At 41.5% G+C, this 27,321-nt stretch overlaps 1 protein-coding gene across 2 annotated transcripts; it reads left to right on the forward strand.

The window, feature by feature from the left end:
- The first annotated feature begins 112 nt into the window (after positions 1–112).
- Positions 113–27,200, forward strand: LOC115366869 (long-chain-fatty-acid--CoA ligase 1-like). Of its 2 annotated transcripts, none has more exons than XM_030062523.1 (21): positions 113–197; positions 14,657–15,166; positions 16,386–16,500; positions 17,473–17,537; positions 17,819–17,920; positions 19,282–19,381; positions 19,502–19,677; positions 19,986–20,018; positions 20,137–20,188; positions 20,341–20,414; positions 21,406–21,483; positions 22,037–22,171; positions 22,701–22,835; positions 23,130–23,225; positions 23,546–23,618; positions 23,896–23,984; positions 24,087–24,203; positions 24,380–24,523; positions 24,613–24,717; positions 25,750–25,821; positions 26,005–27,200. In XM_030062523.1, exons 2-21 carry the CDS (start codon positions 14,972–14,974, stop codon positions 26,143–26,145), a joined length of 2,097 nt encoding a protein of 698 aa, XP_029918383.1. In that variant the 5' UTR covers positions 113–197; positions 14,657–14,971; the 3' UTR covers positions 26,146–27,200. The 2 variants fall into 2 exon arrangements, with proteins under 2 accessions (XP_029918383.1, XP_029918384.1); XM_030062524.1 differs by lacking the exon at positions 113–197 and adding an exon at positions 210–231.
- The last annotated feature ends 121 nt before the right edge of the window (positions 27,201–27,321 follow it).

Consider the following 27,321-nt stretch of genomic DNA (forward strand, 5'->3'; position numbering starts at 1 on the left):
AATTGGTTGGAAGGAAGGCTTGAGTACCCTCGGCTCTCGGAGGCACATGACTGAACACCGTTGTTTTCCAACACAAGCTCAGTAATATGTGTATTATTTTGAAAAGCACTGACCGGAAGAGCCTTAGCTTTTACCGCACGCGCGTGGTCAGGACTCGGTTGACTCGGCAACACCGGGGAGAGCGGCGCTGCAAACAGGTAGGAGCTCTTTCACACACAGTCAGTCAGCACAGTAAGTGGTGGTTACTTAAGTTTGAAATGAATGAATACTCGTTTTCTCTGTTGGAACCTATTATTTATGTTGGTGGATACATCAAGTCAATTCATGCACCATGGCAACCCCGATAAATTCCCCGCTGTTTTGTCTTGTATGAAGAGAAAGCGCCTGCCGAACTGTATTGAAAACTTTAGAAAGTTTGTTGCTGCCTTGCTTTTAGGTAAACGTACGTATTTTGGACAGTATTAGCAACCATATTATTTTTTGTGTGACCTGTTTGTTCTGACGGCACATATCCAATATCCTAAGCTCCTCTGGTTAATCTTGTTAATCTCAAATTTCATCCTCTTATGTTTGCTGCGGCAGTTGTTACTTACAATGGGAAACCGTTGTGATAGTTGACATTTGATGCTATTAGCCCAAGCGTTGCTTTGTTCATTTGAATTATGTCATATTTAAGCGTGTTCTCTGCCAGTTCAAAACTCACGCTACATGTACGTTAATATTTCGCTGGAGCTACCGTTTCCTACCGAGAAAATGAATGGTGAAGTAGTTTCGTGAGAGAGTTTGAAAGAGCCACCTAGTCAACCTGCCTCAAAGGCTTTAAAGTTCAAGACGACAGTGTCTGACAGTGTTTTGTGCATGCTGGGCTGCATTCTTCTTTTGAACTTGAGTGTGTGCTCTGTGTGTATGTGTGTCACGCAGTTTTATAGTTTGCTGTGGTACGAAGCGCGGTGACAAAGAAAGAGATTGTTTAACCTAAATAGGTAACTATGGCAAGCAGCACAGAGAAGCATGTAAGAGGCCATGAGGGGGGTATAGGAGCTATAGCTTAGTGCAGGTTTTGAGGTGAAAGGTGACTCGTCTCTGATTGGTTCAAAGCCAAGAACCCACCCTGCTGTCATTGGCTCCTTAGCAGTCCCCCTAATCTCTATCTCTCTCTCCCTCTCTCTCTCCCACACACACACACACACACACACACACACACACACACACAGCCCAGTGTGACATGCAACACCTTGCATCCACAGAACCACGTTTATGTAATGCAGCTGATTGAGATGAAGTGCGCTGTTATCAGTGGCTGATAAGAGTGGAGGAGATATGCCTTTTGATACCTCCTGATATGCCAATATTAGGACACTTCAGCCATGGCACATTAATACTGATACTGTGTTGTGCTGCAATTTATCATTCTAAATTTGATTCATTTGAACTAGGCAAAATAGCTGTAAATATATTTCTGAAAGTAATGAGTGAATAATTCATAATTATAACAATAATAATGTTAATGATTTTACATCCACACCTGGCCTATGTGAATGTAAGTCGGATGGTCTCTATCTTGTGTTAAATGTTAATGTTTGTGTGCATTCTCAGCTTTCACAGAAATTGGCATTGTTATATTGCAATACTCAAAAGATGCACCCATAGAAATTGAATTTCTTTCATATTTCTAATTCAGTTTCAAGGGATGCACCATATAGTGTGAATAAGCTCAGTGTAAATTTCAGTTTCATATTGTATGTGATGACTCAGTGTGAAGTATAAAATGGCATTGTGACCCTCACAGTATTGGTACCATATCTTGAAATCCTTGATAATTTCATTGGGGGTAGGGACTATGAATCAGTCCCGGTTCATTTGTCCATGTTTGCTCAGTTTAGGCATTTAAGATTCGACAAAATTTGGGCAATTTCTACATTTTGAAAGTTTGCATAACAGGACTGCCTAGTCTGTCAAATCAAAAGGTACAAGGTAATAGCCTAGATTTTTTTTTTTTTCACACATTGCACCATCACAGCTCTCTGTCATTCATAGGGGATGACAAGTGTACTGTTGAGTTAGCACGATAGTAAACAGTATGATATGATTGAAGAAATGTTCAAGAGAGAAGGGAAGTCACCGTAACTCACGACTCTTCAGTTAAACGGCATGTGCCTTGACCCGCTGAGTCACCGAGACACTTTCCTCTCTTTGTCTCATGTGTTCTGTCTGGTCAGCTTTTATCTGACTCAATCCAGTCCTCTCAGCTGACTACACGGGGGTCACTGGGGGAAAGGTGAGGGCTATAGGTGTGTGTTTGTGCGGATCTGGAGACTGTCTGAATCTGTAAGCTGAGGCTCCGAGGGACTCCATCAGGATGGTTGCAGAGTTTTCTAGCACAGCTCCATGGCAGCCTTCTTCTGAGCAGCAAAATTTGTTGGAAACTATAAAAAAGAACAGCAAAAAAGATACTATACTCTAAAAAGATTGTGCAATATAGTCCAGGCTATGCCAAAAGATTGCACTACGGGTCCATAATCTCCTATGTTTTACACATTTGTGGTGCACCTTGCCAACAGTTGCAGCTGTGGCAAGCAGATGCTGTGTAGAATGGTGTAGGACATTTGTAATCGCTGGTGGTAGTGTGTGTTTGAAAGACCCAGTAAAGTGGTAAGTACAAAAGGGAATACAATTACTTTAATATTTTGACAAAAGTGCAAAAAGTTGAAAAGTAGTGGAGATGGATATGTAGCTGAAAGAACACTCATTTTAACATCACAGAGGGAAGAGGGTAGAGGTGCAATTTGTTAGAAACAGCAGAATTGCATTATGGCATTTAATTATTCTTTGAGGAAAATAAGAGCGTTCAGTTGTAACTTCCAGAACAAAACAACTTATGCAGTACTGCAGTGTTTCCAGTTTTCTTTTCCCACAACACTTTCCTGCAGATGTTTCACAATAAAAGCATTATTAAGAAATGAATGGTGTATGCCCACTGAAACGCTAGGGGGCTCATAATTTGAAAAGGATGCAGATCATGTTAAGTTTATATTAACAGTGTCATGCAGTTACTTTAACAATGCATCTCTGATTAAAATAAAATTAATTAGGGCCTGCTCACATTAGGGCCGTTTGTTCTGTATCCTGCTAAAGCAAAAATGCCCCCCTCCCCAGTCCCCGGCTGGCCTGCACTCACATTACATAAAGCCCAAACGCGCCCAAGCACGATTGCCCCCGGTACGTACGTGATCACGTTGAAATACGACAACAGGTATGGTCCGACGTCATCATAAATCAATATAGTTCAAATACATTTATCATGTCTTCCTTTTAACTAAAAGACATTTTTGTTCCTTTTAATAAAACATGGGATGTTTATTTACCTTGACAGTTTCGGAGGTAACTTCCTCCTTCTTCAGAAAGGTCCAACTGACAGCCGGAGCGGCACCTGGCAGAACTGGCAGAACCTGACTGGTACCCCTTTTCCACCAGGGCTGGTTCGGAGCCGGTGCCTGACTTAGCACCAGTTTTTTGGCTTTCCACCGCCCAAGCTGGGGCCAAACTGGTTCCAAACTGGTTCCAAACTGGTGCTAGGCAAGCACCGACTCCGAGCAGGGGCTAAACAGGAGCCAGAGAAAGAACCGATGATGCGGCCCACCGCGTCATTGGTGGGCGGGGTTACAAAACAAAACAGGAACTGCAAACGCTATAAACATAAACAATAATCCCCGAGAAGCCGCGGGTTATACTGATTTTACAACGGCATGGAACGCGGCTCAGCAAATTACATTTAAGGATGAGAAGCACCTGTTTTATAACTAAACATAGCTGTCATTCGTTCCGATCACGAATCCGACAGGTAGCCGGCAATAATTGTGTTTTTCGCCTCTGGATTGAAATGTAGGCTTGTAAAGACACAAGCAGTATTTGCATCGCTAATAAATCCAGATCCTGCTCCACCCGGGGCCAGAAACTGTATCGGGAAAGCAGCATTATATGCTTGACTGCGACGCGGCTCACGAACATCATCCCCGACTCACTGATCAGTTTCACCGGCTTCAGGAAGGGACGGGCGGACAGAGACAGAGACGCTGCAGCCACTGTATAGTATGAGTGTGCAGTTTTATGTGTGTTGAAGTGATGAAGCTGCCGTGACAATGTAATTTCCTGCAAAGGATTAATAAAGTATCATTCATTCATTCATTCATTCATGATGGTTATTGTGATTCTGAGCGAGCGTCTCGCGCACCCGTCATCACGTTTTCCGAAGACGTCATGACATGGCTCTGACTTGGCTCCACTTTGCTCTTGACCGGTGGAAAAACAAACCGGTTCTTCGTTGGCACCAGTTAAGCACCGGCTCTAGCACCAGCTCCGAACTAGCACCAGGTTTTTTCTGGTGGAAAAGGGGCATGGGTGCCGCGGCCGGTGCCGTCCGGCATCAGGTCTGCCGGATCTCTGCGCACACAGACTGCTGTACTTTCATTATAAACCGACTTTTGTTTATATGCGGTTGCAGCAGCACAACAGACAGTGACACAGACAACATGGTTGATTATTGATTGCGCAACGCGGCCATTCGCCGGTAATCGCACCGCGCGCATTAAACAATTTTGCAGAGGCAGGAGGAAAGTTGCATGATTTACGTAGTATCAACGTTCGCGCGCTGCGTGCGTGACCGTGCATGTGCTCGTGTATGCGCCCGTACCGTGCTGAAGCACACCCCTTCCAACCGTGCCAGAGGGGAAGTGTACCATATTCAAGCACAGAACGGAGCGCTCACACTAGTCAAATAATCCGGATTTTAGGGGCAAACGTGCCTGGGCGCTCCTTACACTTGTGAAACAGATGGAATTAGAGAAAAAAAAAGTCCTTTTACCCTCTCTAGTTTAGGTAGATAAAGGTCTCAGTCACATTTGAGTATAATAATCTTATTTCTATAAATGTCATAGAATCTTTTTAAAAAGATTTTATTTTCACGGACCCCTTGCAATTACACCACGGACCACTAGGGGTCCGCGGACCCCCGGTTGAGAAACACTGTCCTACTTAAACAGGATCAATGATGCTCACCCAGAAACAATATTGACAATATCCACTGCCAGCACATATTTGACCGATCTCACATTTTGGCAGAAATGTTTATTTTGGGCCAATGCTGATATTTCATTTTTAAGCCAATAACAAACGATATCAATGTCGTGCTAATATCATCATGTACCCCTTAAGGCAGCTATGAAACATAACTGGAAACATAACTAATGGTCCTTATTCCTGAAGCCTTCTGAACCCTAGGCATCAAAGTAAAGTAGTGGTTGTGTGTGAGTTGATCTTAACAGTGTTGCCTGTCTCGCCCAAAGCTCTGTTAGATGCTGTTCGTGCAGCCAAGCCAGGCCTCTTCATTTTTAAGAGGAGGAAGCAACATGATCCACACAGAGTTGCCATTCATTATTGAATTTATGGAATATCATATTTTGTGCTGCAGAAATGGGAAGTCAGGGTCAAAATGTACTGTCTATCTTGTTTAACTTTGCATCATTGCATCAGATAGTGCTTTTTCAGCTGTTTTCCCCTTCAGCAGCCCATCTATAGTGGAAACCAGACGTTAACAAACCGAGAAGGAAGAATGTTTTAGGGTTAGTTATGGAAACTCATGGAAAGGATGTGAAATTTCACATCAGCGTCATGATGACCCTGTCCACTTTAAATTGTCAGCTCTTGATGGCTATGGCTGTAGTTATGCCTAGTCAATAAAAGTTAGACAGTGGGGACTAGGGACAGACATTGAACAGGCTGATTGTCTTGGCAAACCTTTCCTGTTTCTCCTTCTGGACAACCTTCTGTTTACATAGGCTATCTAACGGTTTTACTCTTTGTTTTTCCTAGTCTCTCTCTGTTTTATCTGTACCCCAAACCGCCGAGCAAGTTGTGTGGTAACTGCCATAAAGATGGACATTTAATTGCATATGTAAACACTTATTTTTTCTTTCTTATTTATTCTTTCCCTGTCTCTTTTAATCAGTAATCTTGAAGATATTTCTGGTGTCTACTGAGTAGAGAGGAAAAAAAGATAGGAGAAAAGGATTGAGGCACTATCAATCAACAAATAACCACCATTTTAAAATCTCTGTTGCAGTGATGCAAGACATACAGTCTAACCACTGAAATTGAAATCAGAGTTGAACATTAAATTTCTTAACCCTAACTACAAACTTACAGACATGGAAGCACTCCTGCATGGACAATGTAAAACATTACCATTTAACACCAAAAATTAACATACCGAGATGTGAATCATATCCTGTAATTGTATTTGTATTTGTAACCGAGTTACTGTGCTGTGTCAGGTTCAGGTTCAGGTTCAGGTTACTTTATTCATACCCATAGGTAGATTTGTCCTGCCGTGAATTGTCCAAACACACATACACATCCAAACATTGCATCATACAAACATAATAACGAGAAACCATGGTTATAAAGTGCTACATAGGTCAAGTCTCCACCAATAAACACACGGATTTCCTAAAACACAAAATGACGAGGGGAAAATTAGTTTAAAACAAGAATACAAAGAGTTTAATCAAATAGCTTTATTGTCATTGTACCCAAGTTACAACGAGATTGGTTCAGGATGCCCTTACCAAAGTGCAAAGAGTAGCAATAAATATAAAAACAATGAATAAATAATGAATAAATAAAATAAGAAAATGAAAAGCAACATGTGTAAAAGCCCACAGTATAAAAGCAATAAAATACAGCACACTAACAAAAATACCCAGATACTAAAATACAATCAGATAACAAAGATTAAAAATAAATAAATAAATAAATAAATAAGTAATGAATAAATAAGGCCTGTGCACGGTATGTAGTTATAGCTTGTTTAGCTCTATGATGGCAGCAGGAACAAAACTGTTCCTATAATGTTTCGTCTTACATTTAGGCACCAAATACCTCCGTCTGGAGGAGAGAAGCTGGAATTCACAATTCAAAGGGTGAGAGTCATCATTTAGAATAGAGGAAGCAATCCTCTGTAGCTGTCTGGCATACAGGGATGCTGGGGAAAGCTGAACCTCACCAATCAGTATAGAGGACCATTTAACTATTTGGTTTAAGGCATTCCTCTCCTTTAAAGATATATGACCAAACGATGACACCAAAGAAAATGATAAAACCGATTCAATAAACGCACGGTAAAACATGGTCATAATAGTTAGGTCAATATGAAAGCGCGAGAGCTTCCTTAAACAATGCAAACGCTGTTGACCCTTCTTGCACACAGCTTCACAATTGGCTTCAAAGTTCAATTTGTCATCAGTGACAGTCCCCAAATATTTATAAGACTGAACCACCTCGATAGTCTGACCTTTAATAAGAGTGTCTTCATGCATGTGGGTGTTCCTTCTAAAGTCAATCACCATATCTTTAGTTTTTGTTATGTTAATTTGGAGATAGGACTGCTCTCACCAGTGCAAAAAATCCTCTAATACTGGACCATGGCTGGTTTCATGTTCCTGCAGTAGACTGACAATGACAGAATCATCCGCATATTTAATAATGAATCTATTGTCATGTCTGCTTTGGCACATGTTTGTGTATAGAATATATAACAGTGTTGACAAAACACAGCCTTGAGGTGAACCAGTGGATGAGCATTTTCAGTCAGAGAGGACACCATTTACTTTTACCCTCTGTGATCTGTTAGTTAAAAAATTTAAAATCCAACCCACCAGGTTGTTATTCTGCTCAAAGTGTTCTTGTAGCCTTTTAATTAGAATGTGAGGTTGGATTGTATTAAAAGCAGAGGAAAAGTCCACAAATAAAAGTCTGGCATGAGTCCCTTTTAAGATCCAAATGTTTAAAAAGCTTATTTAGCAGAGTGAGTGTTGCATCCTCCACCCCTCTGTGAGACCTATATGCAAATTGCAAAGGGTCCAAGATGTGTCCGATCTGCCTTAAAATCTCAGTCCTGACCAGTTTTTCAAAGATTTTCATGAGAACTGATGTCAGAGCGACTAGTGTGAAATCTCCAACAGTTCTCGAGCAGTTAGATTTCGGGACAGAAACTAGCCTACTACTGCGTCTTTCCAGGTGGTGGATGCTGTGTCTGAAGTGACATATTATAAATGTGATGAAAGATAGGACTCAACTCATTGGCACAGTATTTTACAGTGCGACCACAGATATTATCAGGACCATGGCTTTCTTTGTTTTAACTGAACAAAAAGCCCTTTTAACATCTTGCAGGCCAATGATAAAATGCTGGTTATCCTTCAATTTATCACTCTGCTCTTGAATTTCCTTATTAAAAGCCAAGGCATCGAAACGACAATTAAAACTATTAAAAGCATTTGCGAGATCCAAGTCAGAAGTAAACCCATTTAGAGTGACCCGGGTGCTGCTCTCTGGGTTGTGAAGGCCTGCAATGGTTTTCATGCTCGGCTCGGGGTGGAAGAGATTTGTATGCGTGCTTTAGTGATCCATAACATAGATCCAGTGTCTTATCCTGTCTGGTTGGACATGAGACATATTTGTAAAAAATTTTTAAGAGTCTTATTGAGGGAAACATGATTAAAATCGCCCAAAATAAAATTTGGTGCATCAGGAGAAATCGCCAGTAATTTCTGCACCACCTCAAAGACGGTGCTGGAGGCAGTGGCAGAATCTGCTTTCGGGTGAATGTACACAATTGTAATAAAAACTTGAGGAAACTCACAGGGTAAATAAAAAGGGCGTAATGATACAGACAAGAGTTCTATGTTTGGTGTACACGTTCTCTGACAGTCACAGCAGTGCAGTAGCGTCTGTTGACATAAACATACCCCTCCTCCTTGTGATTTCCCTGTCAGCTGTTTCTGCCGGTCTAGGCGATATGGAGCCCCAAAGCCTTCTATGAATAGGTCGGAGTCCTGATCACGCTCAGAAAGTCACCTTGGCCAAACTTATGGTGTTTAGCTGCAGTAGTGTGTCTCTAGAGTACCTGATCCTCGCCGTCTGGCTTACTGCCTCGGTAACATTGCTGCCGGCAAAAGGACCGATCAGGAGACACCACAGCACGACAAGTGAAAGGAAATCCATATTGAATTGGTGAAGACCCCAGAGCACTCATGCCATGCAGTTAAAACACTGTCATGTCAGTTTGACAGTTGTACTGAGAGGTCCAAACTACCTAATGGAGTTTGACTTGCAGCCAATAAAAAGGCAGCTACAAGGAAATGAAATAGACCCAATTATTGGGGTTATTTTATGTTATAATGATAATGGAAATGAAAAGATATGATAAGTAGGCCTGACAATATGTAGGCCTGCCACCAAATATGGTGATTATTATGAACTTAAATTGTATGAAACTTTCCACAAACAGAGTTAATAAAGCACTTTACACAGCATGATTAACAGCATCTAAACAATAGATTAGGCAAAAATTAACCAGTATGCTAAATAATAAACAAGAAAACATAAATTAGACATGAATTTAAAGAATTGACTTAAGTAAACAGACTGAACGGACTCTTGCACATTTCATGGGATCATGGTTGCAAAGGAACACTGTGTTCCTGTGTGACTGTGTAAATAAGATGGGAATAAAATGGGACCTAGAGTAGAGCCATGTGGGATCCCACAGGCCATGCTTTGGGAGAAGTCAGATGAATCACCTCTTAAGATGGTGAAAATTCCATTATGCAGATATAATAGTAGCTGAACCAGTCTAGTGTTGTTTCTGAACTGTCAACCGAATACTTTGCTAATTCAGTAGATTTGCATGATTCACTGTTTCAGTTGCTGCTCTGAAACAAATGAAAATTGCAGTCAACTGTATCCGTGGTCAAAGGGTAATTTGTGGGTCTGTTTGATTTTACACATGCACATCAGTAATTTCAATCATTCATTCAGATAATTTACTGAGGGACTGTGGTAAACCAGGTTATCCAGTGGGAACGTGTCAAACAACACCCAGCAAAACAGACAGAACACTTCAAGTGGTTTGAGTTTATTGTAAAAACCGATGCGATACTATACCGCTGTATATTTGGCCCTTCTGTAATTGAGATGCTTTGTCATAAGTTGTTAATTGCATGAAACACAGAGACATGTCAATCCATACAGGATTAAAACACCTTAGGATTCCAGAATGAACTCAAAATACAATTTTTGTTCCTTTTAGACCCGAAACAAATTTTGGTCTGGGGTAAAAATGATCGAACAATAGACGTCCCCTGGAGAGGGCTTTGTATCATTTAAGTTAGACAACAGATTCGAGTTTTGAAACAGAATGGAAAAAAATGCCAACATCACAGTAAATGTTGAACGGCCTCTAGCACATTGATCAGTTTCCGGATCAATTTGAATCTTAGCCATTCAGACTGATCAGAACAACTGGGCTTGATGACATCACGTTAAAAAATGCCCAATTTGACATCAACAGCCAATGGGAGCCCTTGTTTCAGCTGGCCTGACCTTTGATTGTTAGATTAGCTGAGGTTACACATCACCTTGTGACGGAGGGGGTGTGTGTGTGAGTATCAGTAGAGTTTGAGTGCATCTTCGTGAGAGCACTCAGTGTGTGCGGTGCTGTTGCAGCTGCAAGAACAGCATTCACCTGTGTTGCTGCCACCGGTTACGAAGCTGAAGGAGAAGTTTGTCTCACCTTATTGGCTGCTCTTTGTAACAGGTGAGGAATTGAGTGGACCATATGGATACACTGAGACTGGCAGTCTGAAAGGTAGTGATGTTAGCAGTACCACTAGTTTCAGTTAGAGATGTCAATATAGATTGTTGTCAGTTAATTATATTGCTGAATTAGACAAATATTTCACAGCAAGTGTTCTCTTATTACTTAAACCAGGCAGAGTTTTTCAACCAGTTGCTTCAGGCAGGGCAGCTTACAGGCTGCCACTGTAAGGTGTCAGTAACTTTGAAAGTGTGTGGCTGATTTGATGGCTGAAGATGAAGGCAAAAGATGTCACCAAGTGCCATCTTAGCAGAGGTGTGCTCTTGTTACTGATCATTCTTGCTGGAGGGGCTGGGAGCACTGGTCTTCATGACCAGCCCTTCTGTTAGCCAGCAGTAAGCCAAAAGACATGTATTAGAGAGATGTATTATTGAATTCTCGATGCATTTAAGGGATGACTTATAAAACCTGCAAAACCACTATTCTAATGAAGGTGACTGAACTTGAAGCCACTGCATACATTCAGATCAAGCACATGTTAGAATGATTCCTGTTCTTTCTTTGTTGTCCAATAAGGTGCAGAAGGAATTCAACTCAGTATATGCATGGCAATTAGCAATCAACTGAACACTGGCATCCCAGATAATTGATACCACATACAGCAGACACCCAACGGCTCAAAGATATTATGTACAGCATTTTGTTGAAAGAATATGTGTTACAAAAGTTTAAAGCAAACAGTGGTTTTGTGATGCTCAGATGTGGATCATGTATACTGTATATTGGACCTGTGAGGAAATACACAAATTTTTGGAATAATGTTTGTGCTGTTGTCTTTTATCTTGGCCAGTAGATCTCAGCCAATAAATTGCACTGAGAGCTGATAAATATTTGAAAAGGTTTTACATCTAGCCATTACAAGGGCAATTACAAGGAAATGGAATGATAATAACCACTCAAGCAGTTAGTTATTTCCGTTAAGTTTATTTTATTTAAGAAAAAACTATGAAAACAAGAAGTGCAGTATGAGAAGAAAAAAAGGAAGTCATGGATGCTTTTCAAACTTGCAAGTCACAACAAACTAATAAAAAGTAATAATAAAAATAAAATACATCATAGTGAGATTGTAAAAATGCACTGATATCCTGGAACTGTGTGTTCAGAGCAAACACTATGTGAGTTTTACATGTAGTATGATTACACACAAAGTCAATGAAAGACAGGACTTGGCATCATTCACGGCCTTAGTTGTGCATAGCTGCAAGGCAAAAATTAATGTCGCCTTTGATCTTAACACACCATAAGAAAGGTGTAATGATCAACAAAGATGTTGGCAATGGGTAACCACATATATCTATGTAGCTGTCTTGTTTGTTATGAGTTTGATCCATGCTTGCTGTAATAGTTGTAAGGTAGCATAGGCTTTTCTCTCTCTATGTTACAACACCGAGAGCTGTCTTGGCCCCCCCCCTTATATATATATATATATATACACACACACACACTCACACACTCACACGCACACCATGGGAACCTTACACCTGACACCTGCCAACCATGTCAGGAGAAAATCTGTTAAATATATAGTAAGATGATCTAATTTTACTGTCATGTGAGCTCCAGCTGAACAATGTAGGCTAGTATCAGTGGCAGTACCCCGTGCCAGAGGCTCTTTTTATTTTTTTGTACCCTACAAGCCAAGTGAGAACATAGATCCAAGTATAGTCATGCGCTCTTGGTTGTCAAGTGTGTAACAACTTAGCAGTCTGTTCTTGGGAAATCCTTCACAAACAGGCCTGTGATCTGTGCCTCACCTCTCACTTGGCAGTATAGTGTGTAAATATGATTTAATGTGGCAACACCTACATTAAATAGCAATATATCTGCATATTGTAATACTAAAAGATGTCTGCAGTCAGATTTTTCTTTTTTTTAACACTAAAATCTAGGGCTGTAGTCTGTTAGTTGACTGGTCGATTTATTGGTCGATACGTTCTTGGTCGACCAAAATCTGATTGGTCGATTGTTTGCTGTGTTAATTTTATCAGGAGTAAAGCACTAAGTGCTAATGGAGGTGTTTTCAGAACAGCCTGTTTCACAGGTAACAGTCTGTCTTCAGAACACCCCCCCTTGTTTTCATAATTTTGGATTAGCCCAACCCACTGGTGGATACAGGTAGGTAGGCCCGTATGTTCTGAATTGAAGAAAAAAATTAGGCCTGGTTTTCCGAATATTTGCTTAATTAAAAATGTTTAATGAACATTTAGTCCTCTACCATGTCAAAGACGTCGTCAGTGTGGCAGCATTTTACCAAAATAGATGGAAAAAAAGTCAAAGGCAAACTTTGGAAACAACAGTTGGCATATCACAGCTCAACGACCAACATGGCATATCACCTAAAAACGGTAAGCTAACATGTCTGTGTTAGGTTGCTCCGTCAGTTTTGAGTATAAACATATCAGAATTGACATATTTCAAAGTTTTAGTCTAATAATCGTTTTGTAACTGCAGGCGCACACACCCGTGACAACGGCAGCTTGACATAATACTATTTTCGGAAATCATAGGCTATGATATTGCGTAGGTGCACATGATGCAACGCTGTCAAAGCCGACCGACTCCAGTGTGTCATTCAGTGCAAAATAATTAGGCCAAAAACGATTTAATATACTGCAAATACTTGTTGTTTATGTTTATTTATAATTCATTTAGGTGGATAAGGCTACCAGCTAGGCTACTGCCCAGTTAATTGATCTAAAAATAGTAACTTTCTGTGATGGACTGGCGACCTGTCCAGGGTGTTTCCTTGCCTTCGCCCTATGAGCGCTGGGATAGGCTCCAGCGCCCCCCCCCCCCCCCCCCCCCCCCCCGCGACCCTAGTGAGGATAAGCGGTTTAGAAGATGAATGAATGAATGAATGAATAGTAACTTTTTTTTTTTTTTTTTTTGGTATTCCCGCCTCTCCCAGATTAGTCGACTTTTGGTCGAAATTTCAGGACTTTAGTCGACCAAGATTTTCTTTTGTTGACTACAGCCCTACTAAAATCCACAATTAGACGTTTGTTTTCCTCCCGCAAAATGCTGCACAAAATCACTCCCTCTATATATCCGATAACATTTATAGTAAAGCCGCTTGTGTCATCTTCCCTAAAGCAGCCTGCCTCCTGTTTGATTTGCATGTGGTTCCTGGCTGAATCCCCAGCAAGAGTTTATTTTGATTTCTGTAGATGCTTGTTGCGGTTTGTTTGGAGCCAAACTGTTTATGGTTTGTTGGTCACGTGAACAAATTTGTGAGTGACCACTTTTTAAGGTAATTTGTGTACAACTTACTCTTGGGCCCCTCACATCTTAATTGTGTTTTAGGTACATTTTATACCTTTTTTTTTTTTACATCTTAAGTGGGTTTAAGGTACCTTTACGCCTGTATGTTTGCATCTCAACTATGTTTTAGGCAGATTTACACCTGGGTTTTTGCAGCATAAGTGTGTTTTAGACACATTTACATCCAGGTCTTCTTTGCTCTGAGTGGGTACAACTTTATCACCCAGGACACAGTGTACTGCCAGGTGGTACGGTGGCCTTTTTTGCACCCCGACCAGAGGTTTATGAATTCATGGCTCTAGTCTAGACTTATAAAAGCCTGTTGTAGTCAGTCTGAATTTTAACAAGAAGAAGAATCTATCAGGACTGTTTTGATGCCTCTATAGGCAAGGGTGTGGTGTATGCAGAGTAACTGCAACATTGTGGGTCTCTCCATTGTATACTGCCAAAATACCACTTTCAAATGGGACTAATTGCTGTTGCCCTGAGGTGTGAAATAACCACGACCTCCCCCTCCCCCCTCACAAAGCATGCACAAAGTTGTAAATTTGACTAATTGGTGTGTAGCTTAAAGTGACAAAGGTGCAGAGAAACTGTCAAATCAGTACTTGCAGCGCTTACAAATCCGCAAAGTGAACCAATTAACAGTCCCTCTTCCTATTTCTCTTGCTCTCTTTCCAGATCCTCTCCTGGCCAGCTATTCCCCTCATTTGCCCCATACACTCATTATCATAACACACACACACACGCACTTTACCTCACCTCGCCTCAGGGCATTCCTCCTAACCCCACCTCACCTCAGGGCTAATTTAGGATACTGTTATTAAACACCCCTACACCACCCTGTTGCCAAAACAGAGCTACAGAGACAGACACACACAGACACATAATTAACGCACCCCCTGCAGGACCCACCCATTCCTCCTGCCCCACTTTACACACCAAAGACTCTCATCCCCAAACATCACACAACGCCCTATCTGCAGCGGCAGCATTATGCTGAGCCAGGAGTTACTGCAGAAGCTGCGATTGCCAGATCTGCATGATGTCCTTGAGTACTTGAGGAGTCTGTCCACCCCGATGCTGGTCAGCATGGGGGCAGTGGCTGCCATGACAACCTACTACCTGACAACGCGGCCCAAGCCCCTCCCACCACCCTACAACCCATATATGCAGTCAGTCGAGGTTCAGGTGAGTTGAAGAGTAACACTGGTACAAAGCAAAATAGGCAGCAAAACAGCACAATGTTTTGCCAGCATTCACTAGATAAAAAAAAAAATGACAAACTGAGCTGGGCTTTAGACCAGAACCAAGGTAAGGACAGGTGCCTTGTACATTAATGTCATGATTATGAGCAACAAACTCAGCCAACATAACCTCGATCTGTCCTGCTGCATAGGATTTATCCAACAGAGCTGGGGTGTACAGTAGGGTGGCTATTAACAGAACTGGTAGAGCGAGCCTGGTTAGATGATAGATCAGGTGACACGAAACTACACGTCACTGTAATAACACTGGTAATACATTCATAGCAGGAGTGCATGCTGGGACACACGCACTGTCTGTGTGTGTCCCATTAGAAAATATAGCAGTCATTGCTTCTGCAGAGGAAATGTGAGTTTACCCACATTGTTGGTCAGTCACAAGTCTTTTAACATTAACCACTTTGTAAAGACTGGCTGGTTTACTTCCTGATTCTATCCTGGTAGGCCAAAGGCAAGGTCAAGCAAAGTCAAATTTACAAGCTTGCAACCCCCAGTGTCAGCCTGTCCGGAACTCAAGTAATAGGCTCATTTTCTCCGGGTTTTGAGTGGGTTTCATGGGCTCTAGTGAATAAAACAGGATGGGATAGTAGCCTGTCTCTTTTGGAAGAACACAGCAATGCATTTCTGATGTGCCTCTTTGTTTCAGCCACTTTCTGCACTTCGTCTTCATGATTATTATACAGTGTTCCCTTGTTATTTAAATTTAGCTGAGAGAAAGCAATGAATATCATCCGTCCTAATTTTTTTTTTCACAGAAGCCATGTTGGCATGCAGTAGCAGAGTAAATGCAGGTGTTCCTGATCACATTAAGGATCTGTTTTAGATCTGAATGGAACAGAACCTTAATTAATGTCATCACTAACCCCTGTGTTTACCCTGCTGTTCCATGTCCAAGAGACTGAAAAAGCTCTATTCCTCAGCCTGCTGCAGCAAATAAATGATTTCCAGTGCAGTAACAGCACAGTTGTGCACATATGATCTAAATGTCTAAATAAAAGCCGTTGATAAATTGAAACACAAACTGCAACTGATCCTAGAATTAGCACAGGAGCTAATCTGGGTCTCACAATCAGAATTTCTCAATTTACCAGCTTTAGCAAAAAATTTTGAAAAACTGACAAAGTTTTATTGTTTTGTTCAACCAGGGAGGAGAGTTTGCACGCCGGTCCCCTCTTCAGAAGGGAGACAGTCACATGACTTATTTCTATGACGATGCCAAAACCATGTATGAGTTCTTCCTCAGAGGTGTCCGAGTCTCCAGTAAGTGCTCTCCAGTAACAGTGGAATGTCATTACAAGTGGAATTATCAGTAATTACAGGACCACTCACAAGCCTGTTAGTATTCCTGTTGACTAGAACCATGTTCAAGTTTTTATTTATACATCGTGTCTGAGTTTCATGTGTATAGTTTACCATTACATTAAACTATAGCCACATGCCATTCAGTAAATAGTGAGACCATCTAACCAAAATAAATGAGTGCGGTAGTTGTATGGTAGTTGTACTAATGTAGCATTCATTTCAACTTGATTCAGTTTAAATTTCAATTTGATTCAATTGATTCCCCTCTGGATAATTTCATACCCTCAAAAAGAAGAAAACCTGCATTTTCCTTCAGGGGGAAAACAAAGGTGTATGCAGCTGTATTCGCTTACATAGTAAATAAACAGTCAGTAAACATGGTAAAATCAAGGACTCATCTTTAACAAGTGCAATGAGAAAAGCATATTCTGCTTCTTGTTTACTCCAAAAAGTAGGTTAACGGCATTTTTAGCCATACCCTGTTATCCTGTAATTTGCTGAATCCTGTTCTCCTCAGGACTATAAACATTTTAGTTTCACTGCTGCCCACAACCATATGTGAGCTCCTCCAAAGAAAGGTTTCGGTTGCCAGTAGAGGCTGACATTTTTTCAGGAATCCTGTGGGTGACAAGATTCCTGTGGGATTCCTGCAGGATAAGAGACTAGTTCACTATTCACCATGTGACTGGGACAGGACAGGAAGTTTTTATTTTTTGGACATAACATTTCCCACCACTGACCAACAAAATAGCTTCATTAGGGCAAATGGTGAATTTACTGTGTGTCAGGTACTATAGTTTATTTGGACTGGTGAGGTAGGTATAGTTTTGCATAATTAGATGATGCTTTGATCCACACAACCTCAAGTAAAGTGCAGCAGTAGAATGAGCTAATATTAAAGACAATTTTTCCTTTTCTTCCTCCCTCCAGATAACGGTCCCTGTCTTGGCTCAAGGAAACCAAAACAGCCATATGAATGGATGACCTATAGAGAGGTAGGACTACATGCCAACATGGCAAGCTTATGAAAGACAATAATTCATAAAATAGTTTCCACTACCGCAATGACAATCAATCTGATACAGGTAGTGTGTCATCATTATTTTGAAGTCTGTTAATTTTAAAATGTTGAATATCATAGCTACAAATGTTTAAAATGGCCTAACTGAACATTAACTTGCCAGATGAGGTTCAGTTGATGTTCTTATTTATTTATAGTGTGTGTGTGTGTGTGTGTGTGTGTGTGTGTGTGTGTGTGTGTGTGTGTTATTATTAGGTATTGGACAGAGCAGAGAATCTGGGTTCAGCATTTCTCCACAGAGGACATTCAAAGACTGCAGACCCACACATTGGCATTTTTGCTCAAAACAGGCCTGAGGTAAAGACACACTGACCTATTTATAGCCACTAAATTGTTTAGTTTTCATTTTTTTTTTTTGTTTGTTTGAAAATTTCACTGTGCAAGAAGACCTTGATGTGTACATGTGTTTGTAGCACTTCCATATACTGTCATCTACGCCAGTGTTTCCCAACCTTTTTTGTCTTGTGTACCCCCTGAGCCTTTTTGTCAGACCACGAGTACCCCCTCACTCATACGTGGCTACGGGGGGCGTGGGGGTAAACAGCAAAATTTCAGAGAGTAATTGCTGTCTGGCACGATTGTACATCTCTCTCTGAACTCTCTTATGCTCCTTTGAAATTTGCCATTAAGTGCTGAGCCCTCAGCATGTTCATAGGTTTTAAATAATGCTATTAAAAGCAATAATCCTAATTTCTTTACTCACTGTTCTATTTCCACTACAGTCCATCAAAGTAGCTTTCCAAGAACTAGAAACTCAAAATAAGCTCTAAAACTACAGGAAATACCTTGAATAATCCAACTACATCAAACTATTCCTCAAAAAAATTTATTGTATTGTCAACAAAAAACAAAGCAAGATATGGCATCAAATAGTGACATACAGTATATGTTTGAGCTGTAAACAGTCCCTTTTAGAGCAAATAAGAAAATGAAATGAAACTATGCCACAAAATAATGCAGTTTAAAATGCAAAAAATAGATATCTATCTAGAGACAAACTCAGAATATCAGTAAAATATGAACTATTTCTGACATTAATATCCTGACAGACTTTTTGAAAGAATAAAAAGCTCAGTATTTGCTCCTCCTGTGGTCTGTCCTCTCTCTCCCTCACTGTCCTGCACTCGCTTCAGCCTGTAAACAATCATTAGCTGTTAGCTTAAACAGGGAGCTGAAAGAGGCAGGTTTTGGACCAAGCAGGGGAAAATATCACTTTTCATATTACAACCTTGTGCTTGGTGAACAGGTGGTGTGATAAATGACTTACTGGCTTTCACTTGAGGAGGTTTTCTTGCTAGTTCTCATCAGGCTGCTGCCTCTCAGGCTGACGGACTGAAAGTTACCGAGCTGCCGCTCTGCCGGGAGCAGGATGCGGACCAAACCACTTTGAGGCATGGGGGGGTCATAACATTTAAACACTTAAAAACCCACTATTTTACATTTATAATTAGCACCGCTTGCATTGCACTTTCATTGAATATTACTATATTATTCAAAATTTATGGATGGAGGGGTCTTGTCCCCCCCCGACACCCCCGGGATTTCCGCCTATGTTTTCACGTACCCCCTGCAATGTGCTCGCGTACCCCTAGGGGTACGCGTACCCCCGGTTGGGAAACACTGATCTACGCCATCCTAAAGTGTGTGTTTGTGTGTAGTGGACCATCTGTGAGCTGGCCTGTTACACCTACTCTCTGGTGTCAGTTCCTCTGTACGATACACTGGGGACAGAGGCCATCTCCTACATTGTAGACAAAGGTAAATCACAGAAACAACATTACAAACACACTTTATTTGGTCCATCTGTTTGTCCCAGATTCAGAATATTCTCATCCACCTGTATGACCTGATCTTTGTGTGTTTGCTGGTGTGTTGCAGCCACCATCTCCACCATATTGTGTGATGTGGCTGATAAAGTCAGCCTGGTACTGGGCTGCGTCAAAGACAAGAAACACTCATTGAAGACCATTGTTTTAATGGAGACTCCCAGCAGCGAGCTGGTCAACCAGGCGCGCCAGGCGGGGATCGAGATCCTCACCATGCAGGAGATGGAGGTCAGCACGGGCTTTCTGTCTCTCACTCTGTCTTTCAGTCCTTCATCTCTTTCTGTAGCTCACTTTTTAGTTACTTCAGAGATGGAGGATTTTCTGCCTTCCAGTTTTCCTCCTCTGTTTTTATTCTGTCCTGCTCTTCATTTCTTTTCTAGCTTTTTTTTTTGTTTTATGTGTCTTTCTGTCTTCCCTGCTTGCTTTTTCTTCCACTGATTTTTGCTGTCTGTTTTGTCTTTACTGCTTCTTTCTCTCTCTCTTGTTCACTTGTTCATTCATCCTGACTTATCCAAGCCCCCCTTCTTGTCTCACAGGAGATCGGCAAGGCCAACCATCACCAGCCAGTGGTGAGTAACTCTGTCCACCTGCTCAATTACTTCCATCCATTCAGTAATAAACTGGTGGTGATGTCATTTGTTACCTGCCAGTGTTTGACCCTTGACGTGTACACTGCCTCTGTTCCAGCCTCCGCAACCTGAGGACATGGCTATCATCTGCTTCACCAGCGGAACCACAGGTGACACACACTCGCAAGATTTGTTTCAGTATGTATTTCATTTAATTGTGTTCCCATGTTTATTGATCTATTTATTTTGTATATATATGTGTTTGTGTGTGTGTGTGTGTGTGTGTGTGTGTGTGTGTGTGTGTGTGGGTGGGTGCTCGCAGGAAACCCAAAGGGAGCCATGTTGAGTCATAGGAATATTGTGTGCAACTGTTCCGCCTTCATCAGCCTCACTCAGGTAAGGCGCTACTATTAATACTTCTATATTATAACTGTTCTATACTATGATTAACAATACCATTGCTACTGCTGTGCTACAACTACAAATACTGCTATTGTTATGCTTTCACCAGAATTACTAAGAGACGTTTGTGCCACGATTGAATTAATTTAAATACCAGAAAGGGCAATGTGAGATTGAGCCTAAGCAGAGGATGAAGAGAAATATGGAAAAAGAGGGGTAGTAGGACAACTTTTTTTTTTTGCATGAACCTGAGGGTTTTTATCCTTCCTCAGCTTCCACCTTAACATAGGTAAACAAAGTGGTGTGCGATCCTATTTGAAGCTACAGAGTCTGCCTGTAAGTGTACTGGAGTCTTTCCAGTGAGCCTGCAGGAACAACAGTAGTTTGATCTATTATATTATATTATATTATATTATATTAGCAGCCACCTTGAGAACCTTGAACTGGGACAAATCACTTTTGCAAATAGTGCTAGTTAGCTGGCATTACTGTGAAAGGCCTTGTCCACCTGCTGTTCTGTAGTATAAAAGTGAATCCATAACAGGACCATCAAGGAAATAATGTTTTGCAGGACTGGAATTGGCTTCTTTCTTGTCACTTTGTGATCGCACATAATCACACAGACTGTTTGAGGAGGACCAGCAGAGGGCGTGCAGTGTGTTTGATGACTGATCTGTGTCCTCTCCTCGCCAGTCTTATGCTCAGACCACTTCAGAAGATGTCATGATGTCTTTTCTGCCTCTGGCCCACATGTTTGAGAGGGTGGTGGAGGTATAAACATTAACCCTGTCAACTTTCCCCCCCGTCTCTCTGTATATGTGTGTGTGTGTGTGTGTGTGTGTATGTGTGTCCATCCCTATCCCTGTCTGTTGTATCCCTGTGGTCCCTGACCTTTCATGTTTGTTTGTGTGTGTTTGTACATTCTGGTTGGTCTCTGTGCGGCCATGTGTTCCTGTATGTGGCTGTGTGTGCGTGTGTGTGTTAGGTCCATTGTCCATTTAGCTCCAGTGATGTCCATATATCCTACCTTCCCCTGGCTCATATGTTTGAGAGAGTAGTAGAGGTACGTCTGTCTGTCTGCATGTTATTGTTCCATGATTGTTTTTACACCTGGTTACAATAAAGTCATTTTAATTCACACCCTTAACCCTCTTCCTTTTTCCCTTCACTGTAAGAAACATTTCACATTGTACAGGAGCAAAAACAGGTTGAGGAAGATGGCACATTCTTAACATTTGTGTCTAGCTTGAATCATATTTTCCCAATTCAAAAGCATGGTCTTTGTGGTTGCGATACGCTGCTCCACAGAAACCTCCAGTTTTGTCGACTTAGTCAAGCACAAGCAAAACACTACATTTGTACTTTTCTGCCAATCACACAGCATTGTAGAGTTAAATTTATGGAATGTCCACAGTCACGGAAAATAATAGGTTGGTGCCTGCCAGTAGTTGTGCCGGAGGCTGCCTGCTGAAACCATGTTGGTTTTTCTGGTTCTGCCTGCTGAGCATATAATCATCGAGACTCTTTTATGACGTGTCCTGAGCTGAACCCTGTAACTACCTGTAACCACCAACCTCCATTTCCGCAGGCTCAAACATGCTGTCTCTCTGTCTCAGGGCGTGATGCTGGTGCACGGGGCCCGGATCGGCTTCTTTCAGGGGGATATTCGTCTGCTGATGGACGACCTGAGCACACTGAAACCCACTGTCTTCCCTGTAGTACCCAGACTCTTAAACAGAATGTTTGACAAGGTTGGTGTGAATCATTTAGGGACTCTTGGCCACAGTGTCTACCCAGCATCCTCCCTGCCTGTCACGTGGACAACAAAGTCTCCTCTCTTAGGTTCCAGCTCAGCAAGTCCTCTGTCTAAATGAGATGTCACAATAAGGATCATGCAATATTTTGGCAAAGGGATTGTCACCCTGAGGAAATTTCCAAGTGCAACAGCAGCCAGTAATAATAACCACAAGGCCTAAAACAGCAGTTAATATCAAAATATGTAACATGTTTTAGTGAGACAAAGATATTTGTAGATCATTGGCTCCTAAATAGCTCAATATTTGTTTTGTTTAACTTGATTATTCAGGCAGTAAGCCCTGGAAGCTGCTGTTCTCAGTGGCTCGAACTCCATAGGCACAAATCAGCTTTACTTTAAGAAAAACATTTATTCCCCTTAAAGACTATCCTCTTCTTCATCCTTAATGCTGCTTACAATGTACATGTACTTTGAGTTTACCTCATAAAGGTGCAAGATGTGTTGGTTTGTGTGTGTGTGTTCAGATCTTTGGGCAGGCTAACACCTCGTTGAAGCGCTGGGTGCTGGAATTTGCCTACAGGAGGAAGGAGGCAGAGCTGAAGAACGGCATTGTCAGGAGAAACAGTATCTGGGACCGACTTATCTTCAGGAGGGTCCAGGTGTGTTCAGTCTGCTCATCCTGAAATTAACAAACATTTACCTGACTGCTCAGCCCAAGTCTCCTGCAGTCTTTGTAATGTCATATATAGGCTTTATAAACATTAAAGTCATGTGTGGCAGTTGTATCTAGGGGCTAAAATATTCACTCACGTTGGAAATAATACCTTTTGGGGTGATATAGCAATTACTAGGGAGGAGAAAACCTGATTTCCCTCTAAATAAGAAGTGATTTGCAGAGCTCTTGTTGAGTGATCATCCTGAGCACAAATAATGTGTTATGCTGCCCTCTACAGGCCAGCCTTGGTGGTCACGTGCGTCTTATGCTAATAGGAGCTGCTCCCATCTCGCCTACTGTCCTGACCTTCATGAGAGCTGCATTGGGCTGTCAGGTAACACACACACACACACACACACACACACACACATATATATATATATACACACGCATTGTTCTCACATTGGTGTGGGTTCAAGTTTAAACCCTTTCCCACATCCCCCTCTCTCTTTCTCCCTTCTGCCCTGTTACTCCTCTATGCACTGTCTGATAAAATAGAAATAAATTATTTTTAATCAAATGATCAAAACAGATATGACTGTTCCTATCCACTTTTGTTTATTTTAACCAGTTCATTTAGTATTTTAAATGGTGTGCTGCAGTAATGATAATAAAAGTAATAATATACCTACTTTTTTTTTTTCTCTATCTCAGTTCTATGAAGGTTATGGACAAACAGAGTGTACTGCTGGATGCACCATGACCATGCCTGGGGACTGGACTGCAGGTAAGACACTAAACAAGACAATTACACACACACACACACACACACACACACACACACACACACACATTAAGCTTATTATTTTCTAACTTGGATAGACAGAAAAAAATGACTGTTTCTGGCTAAGTTAGAGTCTAACTTCTACAGTTCAAACTGATACTGCTGAAAGTACTCTGAATATTATCAAAATTTTGTATCAAATATGGAAATATATTATGAAAATGTATAGTGTTAGATTCAGTCACAGCGCTGCATAAACAAACTATCCCTGTGTCCCCAGGTCATGTTGGCGCTCCTCTGCCCTGTAACTCAATTAAACTGGTGGATGTGGCTGAGATGAACTACCTGGCTGCTAATGGAGAGGGAGAGGTGAACCCGGGGACTTCATTCTCGTTCTCACATCTTATAACCTAAGGTTTGTCATCCATAATAACTGTGTGTGTATGTGTGTGTGTGGATGTTTGCTTCTAGGTGTGTGTGAAGGGACCCAATGTGTTCCAGGGGTATCTGAAAGACCCAGAGAGGACCAAGGAGACCATCGATGCAGATGGATGGGTTCACACTGGAGACATTGGGAAGTGGCTGCCTGTGAGTGCAGAGACTGAGCAGTTTGTAACCCAACCTTGCACATTTTCATTTCTGCCTCTGTTAATTAACTTTAGCTTGCTTCTGCTGATATCTGCATCTTTGGTAACATGAGAATTTTCATAGACTCATGTCCAACAATTGGTCCTTTGCATGTGTGTGTGTATGTGTGTTTGCAGAATGGCACTCTGAAGATCGTGGACAGGAAGAAGCACATCTTCAAGCTAGCACAGGGGGAGTACATCGCTCCAGAGAAGATAGAGAACATTTATGTGCGGAGCGATGCAGTGGCTCAGGTCTTCGTGCACGGAGACAGTCTGCAGGTATGTAGCATGAACTGCTATGGATTTAAAAAACAACATAAAATATCTTCCTCCTCTGTTTACTGTTGATGTACTGTTGTCTCTTCCAGGCGTGTCTGGTGGCAGTGGTTGTTCCTGACCCCGACTTCCTGTCTGGCTGGGCTAAGAAGACCCTGGGACTGGAGGGCAGCTACCTAGAGCTCTGTGGCCAACCGGTAATCCTGCAGAAGACTTCATTATGCATACAAACACCCCGCCCACACACACACACACTATATACACACTGTGGCTTTTAACATTCTGATGCACATAGCCCAAGATAAAGGACAACATTAAAACAGAGCCAGTGTGAGCCGAGATAAGACCTGCTGAAATTTATCAAGAGACAAAGTGAGTCTGTCCTTTATCTATATCAGAGCTCTGTTCCTGTCCAGTTTGATTTACCACCGGTGATCAGTCATAAACATATATGAAAAAAAGAACACAAATACACATACAGAAGGGAAAAAAAAACACAAACCCACAGAAAAACAGAAAGAAATAAAATTACATTAGAAATGGAACTGAACAATTAATCAGTATATTATTGAAATCGCAATATTGCCAAGTGCAGTATCCAAATCGCATGAGCTGCAGTTTTTTGATAAAGGTGTAATGTGTGGCAAAACATTGTTGTAAATAAAGTATTATAAATACATGAAGTATTATGGTGGTACAGAGACGTTCAGGCCTACATATTGTATTTTCTAAAAGTAAAAAAAAAAAATGTTTGTTGGGTACAGACCCCAGCAAAAATGACACCACCATTATTTTAATATCTTTGTCAGTGAAAATGAAAATTCTAATGCAAAAATGATCATTCCTACCAAGACAGTGAATCATATTGCAATCTCATTATTTGTAAAAAATTATCACAATATGACTTTTTGTGTATCATTCAGCTCTAATTAGAAGTGGCTCTTACCCATGCAGTCAACATGGGGTTGCTAAACTTCCATAAAGTCTTGTTGTTTACTTTTTGTATTACAATAAATTTTTATCTAAAGGAACGTCACTAGAAACGTATCTTAGCTAATAGTTGTTCTAAACATGCTGGCCCTGCCTGGTCATTATGCAGGGAGAAAAATGTGGAGTTCAACATATTAATTCAAATTAAAAACATGTTCTTCTCTCTTCATAAACCCACCTGATACTCAGCAACACTTTTCGATCATCCTGTGGTCATTTCTTGTTCCCGCACTGTACAGGAAGTGAAGGCGGCCATCTTGGAGGACCTGGTGCGGCTCGGCAAGGAAGGAGGCCTCAAGTCCTTTGAACAGGTAGCGCAGACAGAGTCAGTCAAGCTTTGTTCAGGTTGCACAATTTACTGCACTACCTCCAAATGACGGCCTTGCAGATAAAGCTACACGTGTAGTTAGTATCCCTTCAAGTGTTCACTGCTGATAACAAGACTTCATTGCCCTCGCTCATAACCTGTGTGTGTGTGTGTGTGTGTATTCCAGGTGAAGGCCATCTGCATCAACACTGATCTTTTCTCGGTGCAGAACGGCCTGCTCACCCCGACCCTGAAGGCCAAGAGAGCTGAGCTACGGCAACGCTTCAGGTCCCAGCTAGACGATCTGTACGCTGGGATCAAAATGTAGGGGAGTGAAGTAAAGACAACCCACAGGGCGAAGAGCTTCACCAACAGAGAGTTAAGCTCTAAAGAGGAAGAGGAGAAGGAAGTACAAGGGAAAGCAGACATACAGAATAAGAAGACCAAAAGGATTCACCAGCCACTTTATTCTTGTCAGGGATTAATACTGGAAACAACAAGAAGACGTACTGGTGAGATCAGGTCGATTCACAGCCTTGAAAAGGAAATCTCATAGTAATAGATAATAAATACTAATAGAGCAGAATAGGGAGGGTGAAAAGCTATGGGCACAGAGTAGAATCTACACAGAGTAACTAAATCTTACACAGAAGTGAATCTGTCCATTAATGAAGTGGTTTTATCTAGCCTATGTACAGTTTAGGATACACTAAGGTGTTGATTCCAGTCAGATGAACTGTGATGTTATCGGCATGAAGGGCTTTTTAAAGGGAAACACGACAGTGCTGCTGCGTTGGAGCAGACATCTCAGGACCGCCACATGGCACCTTTTACCTTCTAGGATGAAGAGGGAAGACTCAGGCCGCCATCCCGGCTTCAGACTCAGTCAAACTGTTGGATTGCAAGCCATACCGTTCACACGCACACACACGCACGTCCATGTAGCAGGGGATATGTTTGCTGTTCAGTTCTTAGGGTATTGTGTTTTTCATGTTATGCTGTAAGAGCTTCTTAGCCATGTTACAGATCACGTGAATATACACACACACACACACACACACACACAGATACTCCACAGGATCTCACTCTACACACACGGCTGCTGTGTTCATTTATTTATGGTGGTAATGAAAAAAGGGAAGGTTATGTTGAAGCCAGTCATAAATTATTAATGTTTTAAGGGTGTCATTTTTGAGAATGATGTTCCAGATGTTTCAGAGTAATATTGTGCAGGGATTCTCACGTTCTCATGAGATCCCGTTGAATGCTTGTGATTTAATCTCATACACAGTACATTGTCTACGGTGGTGCTGTAATTTGCTTTTACTGTACACTGATTTTGTGTGTTTTGTAACAATAAATTGGAATTTTACATCACCTGAAAAGGTTGGGACCTCCTTGATCACAGGACTGTCTAGTTTGGTGTCTACTGAATGCCACTTTGGGTTTGGGGTTGTGTCCTATTTCCATGTTGACAAAACCATGATGACCCTCTGTAGTACAC

This window comes from Myripristis murdjan, chromosome 10 (genome assembly GCF_902150065.1).
Source record: "Myripristis murdjan chromosome 10, fMyrMur1.1, whole genome shotgun sequence".
In the NCBI taxonomy this organism is placed as follows: domain Eukaryota; kingdom Metazoa; phylum Chordata; class Actinopteri; order Holocentriformes; family Holocentridae; genus Myripristis; species Myripristis murdjan.

What these genes read in the sequence shown, in the direction of transcription:
- LOC115366869 (XM_030062523.1), top strand. Translation starts at nt 14,972, where the DNA reads ATGCTGAGCCAGGAGTTACTGCAGAAGCTGCGATTGCCAGATCTGCAT. An exon ending in CCTTCATCAGCCTCACTCAG is followed by an intron (nt 20,415 to 21,405) that starts GTAAGGCGCTAC and finishes TGTGTGTGTTAG; the next exon opens with GTCCATTGTCCATTTAGCTC. An exon ending in CTGCTAATGGAGAGGGAGAG is followed by an intron (nt 23,985 to 24,086) that starts GTGAACCCGGGG and finishes GTTTGCTTCTAG; the next exon opens with GTGTGTGTGAAGGGACCCAA.